At 40.6% G+C, this 6,778-nt stretch overlaps 1 protein-coding gene across 1 annotated transcript in view; it reads right to left on the bottom strand.

The window, feature by feature from the left end:
* SMU1 (SMU1 DNA replication regulator and spliceosomal factor) overlaps positions 1-6,683 on the bottom strand; it is a 16,041-nt gene extending 9,358 nt beyond the window's left edge. Inside the window, exons 1-7 of the mRNA XM_085317249.1 lie at positions 6,455-6,683; positions 6,186-6,338; positions 5,708-5,818; positions 4,985-5,113; positions 3,678-3,797; positions 2,964-3,080; positions 2,635-2,762 (exon numbers count right to left, since the gene is read on the bottom strand). Of these exons, the coding sequence (XP_085173375.1) occupies positions 2,635-2,762; positions 2,964-3,080; positions 3,678-3,797; positions 4,985-5,113; positions 5,708-5,818; positions 6,186-6,338; positions 6,455-6,649 (953 nt within the window). The 5' untranslated portion in view covers positions 6,650-6,683. The remainder of the gene's footprint in view (positions 1-2,634; positions 2,763-2,963; positions 3,081-3,677; positions 3,798-4,984; positions 5,114-5,707; positions 5,819-6,185; positions 6,339-6,454) is intronic.
* Between the last annotated feature and the right edge of the window lie 95 nt (positions 6,684-6,778).

Below are 6,778 nucleotides of genomic sequence, written 5' to 3'. Positions count from 1 at the left end.
TTTCCTTACACTTAAGTGAGAATTTTCCCACAAGGAAGGTTGTAAGGTTGTAAGCAGCTCTATGACAGAGGTGGGGTCTCTACCTGTAGGGATTTTTCAAAACTGGACAAGGCCCTGAACAAGCTGGGAGGTTTACAGTGTTTTGAGGAGCATATTGCATATTGGACCAGACATCTCAAGAGGTCCCTTCTGAACTACATTATTTCATAATTCCATGTCTAGTTTGTCTWATATGAAGGTTTCATTGTCACTTTCTTAGAACAATGCAAGCTCATTCACCTTCATACCTGACCCATATCTATCACTTAACCATGAAGTGCATTTGAGATACCATTGCTTAACAAATTATCATCAGCTAACCTGCAGTAACTGCATGCGCCTAAGTCTTAGCCTGTGGAAAGTGTCAGATAATGCCCAGCTCACTCAGTTTAGCCTAACTGCATTAAGCAAGTTGCACATCCTCCATTTGCTGCAGAAAGAACTCACCTATGTACTGCAGCTAAGCTGACATGCTAACTTACTAAACTACACTAACTGGACTGCATACTGATGGGAGTCGGAAGTATCTAGAAATCATCACTCCTCTTTCCAGGTTCCCAAGATCTCAGCTTGTCAGCCTTCCATACCAGAAACAGTTTCACTGCCCAAAAGGACTGCCACAGTCACTGGGAAACTGAACTATAAGGACTTGGTTTAAGAAAAACATCTCATATCCCAGCACAGTACTGGTGCTACCTAGTGGGGGAAGGTCTGCATGAGAAAGGAAGCATCACTTTCTGGATCAAGGCTTCAGAGAGCTTATGTCCAAAAGCAGAGCTGTGGAGACAGCCTGCAGAAAAGTGGATCATACGTTGCCAGTGGTGAGAAGAGCAATTCTTTCTCTGTGGCTTTTTGATCATTGAAAGAATTAATATCCTGACATTGCAGTTGTATAAACAATTTAGCCACATCCCTTTTGTATAACAGTAATTCTAAAACAATGGTATATAGAAAAGCGCAGAAAAAAATTAGACTGAAGGGGCTTCAGAAGATCTCTACTCTAACGTTCTCCTCAAATCAAGGCTAGCTTCCAAGTCTGATCAAGTCACTTAGTCTCGTCAATTTAGCTCTGAATCTCTTCAAAGACTGAGATCCTCCCATCCTAACCCAGCTCTGTGGACCCTGACCAAGCACTTCACCCTTCTCAGGGAGGAAAAGCTTTTCTTTGTATACAACCAGAATTTCCACTTTCCATACCTTTTGCCTCTTTTAAGAACTGTGCACCTCYGCGAAGAGTCTAATTATCCACAACTATCTATAGATGACAGCAATCAGATCCCTTCCCAGCTTTCTTTTTTCCAGGCTGACGAAACCTGGTACATCATATGCTCCAGCCCCCAACCATCTTCATGGACCTCCTATGGAGTCACTCTGGCTTGTTAATGCCTTTCTTGGACCGGGCTGGGGTTAGGGGAAGGGAAGGTGTGGAACAAACCGGATACAACATTCTAGATACAGCTTCACTGATATGAACTATTTTGAAAGAGATACTTAGATGAAAACAAATGCCCTAAAGCAAGGAAAGGGCTATGCTATCTGTTCTAGATAAAGATTGTAACTGTTGCCTTTGAAGCTCCCAGAGTCTATCAACCTCATCATCATCCGGGGTTGGATTGCTGATAKTCCACATCAGACTGCTGAGTTAGGCGCTCATAAAACATTTCCTTTGGGCTTCTCCTTTCGTCCTCACTCTAAAGGGAGGTTCTGTGGATCCAAGAGACACAGGGGAATGGATCTGGGGACATGGGCCATAGATATAAAGACAATGTGGGCTCAGGGTGGGAGGTGGGACAAAAACCCTTTATAGCTATAGCAGACATTGCGTAAGCTAGACAGGCAGCAGTAACATGATGTGAAGTGATTGTCTCACACTGAACAGAAGAGCATCTTTTTCCCTTTCACTCCCATGGAGCTCTCAGGGATATAAAGTCCCTCATTCACAGCTCAGTGGAGAGCCAGCAGCAGCAGCAGCAAAGATTCCCAAACTCATGAATTTTGGAAACTTTGCTGTATTCTGTTACTACTAGGAGGAAGCAGATAAGCTGCATTAATATACTTAATCTTTTTCTCTCAGAGCAGAAAAAGAGCTCATTCACAGTAGTGCTGCACAGGTAAGATGAACTGGATGAAACCAGTTCCTGTCAGGTATTAAAAGCTAGTGAGTGCTGGTGATTAGGTTGTTTAGTCTGTCTCAAATAGGAGTTATCATCCTGTTATCCCTAGATTGCCTGTTTTCTCTAAAAGTCTATTATATAAATTACCATTTTTAAAGCCAAGACTGCYTCTTAAGCTAAAAGGCTCCTAGAAAATACAAAACAAAACTAAAAAAACTTCTTGGCCCATAAACAAGACACCACTAATTAAGTATTTGGGCCCCACCCTAAAATAAAGCAAGTTAATGCAAAGCAAAAGGTCAAATAYTCCAACTGTTCCTCTTCCACCCTCAAGAGACTCTCCCATTAATATTAAAACAAAACACAAAAGGATCAAATAGAATTGATCCAAACAAACCATACTCAAAATGTTAACTGTTTAGTATGAAATCTCTAWTCTCATTTCTCTTGCATTCCAGCTCACACTTCAATTTATTCTTACCTGATTGTCTGATCAAAAGACGCACTGAGAATCTGGCTGCTATCTTTAGAGAAACTGAGACAGGTAACACCTTTACTGTGTGCTCGTTCAAACCTCCTCAGACACTGACCGCTCTGGATTTTCCAAACCTAAAGACAAAACAGTAAATGAAACAGAAGTGGTTACTATGTTATCAGATCACAGAAACTTAAACATCCAACAATAAGCATCTTAGTTTCTGGACCACACTAAACTTAATTATTTCCATGTGAAACCACAATATTATTGTGATTGCAAGATAATTYTCTAATCAGGACCTCCACCTATATATTCCACAAAAAGACAGGTACCTTGATCTTTCCATCTTGTGCTCCTGTTGCTAGCATTTCTGTATCTCTGCTGAAGCACATGCACAACACTGCATCATCCATCATCATAAAATTATCCTGTGCCTGGTATTTCAGATCCTAAATGAAAACAGAAGACCCACCAATCACAATAACAAATTAGATAAAAAGTATTTCAAGTCAAGGTGCAACAGCACCAGCAATTTTAACTTCCGTATATACTAGCAGATGATAGGCTATACAGTGTATAGCCTATCATCAAGCAGTTTGATCATTCYGGTCAGACTGCTGCCACAGATTGTTTAGTCTGGGACGCACATTCTGCGTATTAACTTAACCTCAAATGTTGGACTAGACAGGCTGCATACTAAATAYACACATACAATATACACAGTATTTCTGTGATGGAATTCAATGATCAAACATTCCTCATAGCCTTATCAAAAAAAAAAAAGAAAAAAAGAAAAAAGAAAAAACTGCTGTTCTTGTTTTAGAGGCAAGAATTAGAGTGAGGGAAAAAAAAAAGAAAACACTATTCCACTGAGAAGTCTATGACAGAATAGGCAATTCCAGGCCAGCACCTGAATCACGAGAACAGACACCCTCTTCAGATTCACTATCCCTAAGAAATGAAAACGAACATGAAGCCTAATCTCAAAGAATAAAACCACGTACTTTAGCCAATGAACTACTCATCTGAAATAATAAGTAACTTACCTTCCTGATCTTTCCTGTAGTGAAGTTCCATACTTCAATGAAACCATCCACAGAGCCAGTGACCAAATACTGACCATCTGGGGAAAACCGAGCACACTCCACATGTGACTTCTGCCCAAACTGTTTTGTAGAAGAATATAAATTAAGTTTAATACGACTACGGCTTTATCTCTAATGTAAGTTGCTTATTTTGGTGACAAAACAGTATTTTCTAAAGCTACACAATCATATATTTACTATCAAGGCACAGAAAACCTGTCAATACTTACATATTAGCATTTAAGGTCACCTCTCATTTTGCTCTGGTAACATCTGTTAAACTTATGCCACACCTCCAAGCTTACAGAAATAATCAGGTTTATCGTCTTCTTTTGTTTTTGCAATGAATTGTGAATGCTAACCAACACCTTTCCAGTATCTTATCCATATTATTAGCAAGTTCTAGAAATTTCCAGAATAGTACAAACTGCTTCGTTTGTAGTGACGTTTCTTCAATGAAATTTTTTAGAGATAAACATTTTTGATATTCCTTGTTTTTCAGCAGAATTAAAACAGATGAGCAACCATTACAACTGACTATACAAGTGTTTTCACTAATCAACACAAAAAACAAAAAAATCAGAACTTTTTTTAACAGTACTAATTAATATTTCTGTCAAGCCGCCACTACATGCAAAGTGATTTCACAAACACCAACTCATGACTTCTGAAAAGTAGCATCTTCCATTCATATGAGAACCATCAGAGCTACTACAGTGAGCTGGTTTCTGGCTGAAGAGAACTGCTTAACCTAGTTGAAAAACACTCACAAGAAAGGAATGCACACTCCACACTCTAAGCACTACAGGACCACTATGTCATTACAGCACAATTTCGTTTCTCTTTTGAAATCTGTATGAAAAAATTCTTAGAAAGCTACTAATTATGTTACACATGGCATGGCTCATTATCAAAACTTCTGTAGTTCAAGAAGTTAATATGCAAGCACAGAAGTTAAAGACACTAGTATTTTCTTTCACAAATTGAGAAGGGTGTGTAAGCAACCATTTCTGAAGTCTGAGTGATTCTGAACTGTTAAGTCAACAACTAAAGTATTAGTCATGAATACTATTAGCACTCAAATCTTGTTAATAAGCATCATTTTACACTCTCAGGAAAAGTTTCCTGATGAGACTGAAGTAGAGCAAGAAATGCTTTATACAAAAGAAAAAAAAAATGCAGAACAATTTTCCYACAAAATAAAGCAGCAAGAAAAAAAGAAAAAGCAATGATAATACATATAAAGAATAAATAATGTGCCTGCTCACCTTAATATGTCTGCTCAACTGTGTGGGGAACTTCTCCTCCTCCACGTCTTTCACAGCCGCTTTGCCTCTGAACAAGTCAATTGTCATACCAGGAGGAAGCAGGCCCTGATGCTGTTGCCACTTGAGTGCCTTTTGAGGAGCAGAAAGCCATACAGTTGGGTATCAGTTAATAGAAATCTTCCTCACTGAAGTTTTGATACAATAAACACAATATAGCAGTACTTTCTTGTACCCACAAAGTGTATCCTGCACAGTTTGTGAGTAGACCCAACTATAAGTAAGTTTTGTTACATAATGCTTCCCTAATCATGACTGTAAACAGAATGGGTTATTCTCCAACATTCTCTGCAAGCGAGACTGACTTCAGACCTCCCCTTTCCATTCTATCTTTGATACTTAGTATACAGTACGCACAGAGTGACAAATTTGATCTTCTTTTAATTTATTTGGCCAGTTGTCTATTTGCTCATAATAGAACTCATTAAACTTAGAAAGGACTCAAAACAGTGAAAACTTTCTAATAAAATTCTGCTGAATTCTATTAAATTCTTGCTACAAGAATAAAAGATCATTTTCAGCTATAATACATGTAAGTGTGCAATATTTAAACTTTATTTCTACAGCACTGAAGAAACAACTAGTCAGTGTCATGCAGTGAAATCAGTTTCTTTAGCTACAGAAACTGACACAGCTACTAAAGCACTTTCTTTCCCCAAGGATTACCTGGCCCAACAATGCCATAAGACGAGACGGAGGTACCACGCTGACTTCTCCAGCTAAAGCCTGTGCAATGGCAGCTCTCCGTTTTTCTTTGCTACTTCCATCTGGGTATGCCTAAAAAGAAGGTTTTTTTATATATATATAAAGTTGTCAAAGATTTTTTTATAAAGATGTCAAGAAAGTAGGCCAGTATCATCCTGCAGCAAGACACACAAGTAAAACYGCAAACTCCCAGCTTCACTATCCTTCAAAACTACTGTTCTTGTAACAAACCATTAGACACCATTTYCCAAACACTCCTAAAACTTGTAAAACCACCAAACAATAAAGTTTCACTAGAATAATCTAATTCTGCATGGTTAGGTGAATCCCAGGATGAAAAACAGATGCTGCTGTAAGTATCCTTTAGCAAACTGGGCTGGTGTCAGGGCCTAATGATGCAAAATAGCATCTTGAGGTCTCTGGGATGGGCACAGCATACCTCACGAGGATCAAAGTAAGATCTGGCCAGAAGATTTTCAAGATGGATGTACCGCTCTGGCTGAGTCTGCTTCAGCATTATCATGGGATCCGTCTGCCTCAAGAGGGACCTGGCAGCACCCAGCTCCCGGAGTTCAATCAACTCCAGCACCACCTAAAACAAGAGACAAACACCTACATCAGCAAAGGGACGCTGGGAAGCACCAGAGCTTCTATCCTGACAGACCAGGAAAGGCTGCACATGGCCTGCTGGCCTTGGTGCTCCATCACCTGCTCGTATAGATCGATGAGGGTCTTGTCGGGCAGCTTCAGGGACTGTATGGCCTGCAGCACCGTGTCCCAGTGCCCGCTGTTGATATCAGCCACGAAGCTTTCGATGCTATCCACGGTGTTGAGGGACACGGTYGTCTCCTCCTGAAGGGTGGCGAGCGCTCGGTGGAGGCTGTTCTCCTTCAGGTACTGCATGATCAGCCGGATCACGCTGCGGGGGAGCCGAGCACCGTCACCGCAGCACCACGAAGCGCCCCGCGCGGCCCGAGGCCTCTCCAGCGGCCTCAGGGCACACAACGGCCCCCGCCACCCCCCGCCTGCCCC

The sequence above is a fragment of the Rhea americana genome, unplaced genomic scaffold (genome assembly GCF_003343005.1).
Source record: "Rhea americana isolate MKP2758 unplaced genomic scaffold, rheAme1 scaffold_115, whole genome shotgun sequence".
Taxonomy (NCBI): domain Eukaryota; kingdom Metazoa; phylum Chordata; class Aves; order Rheiformes; family Rheidae; genus Rhea; species Rhea americana.
Note: the sequence above shows the minus strand (reverse complement) of the source record. Positions and strands in the feature narration are given on the sequence as shown.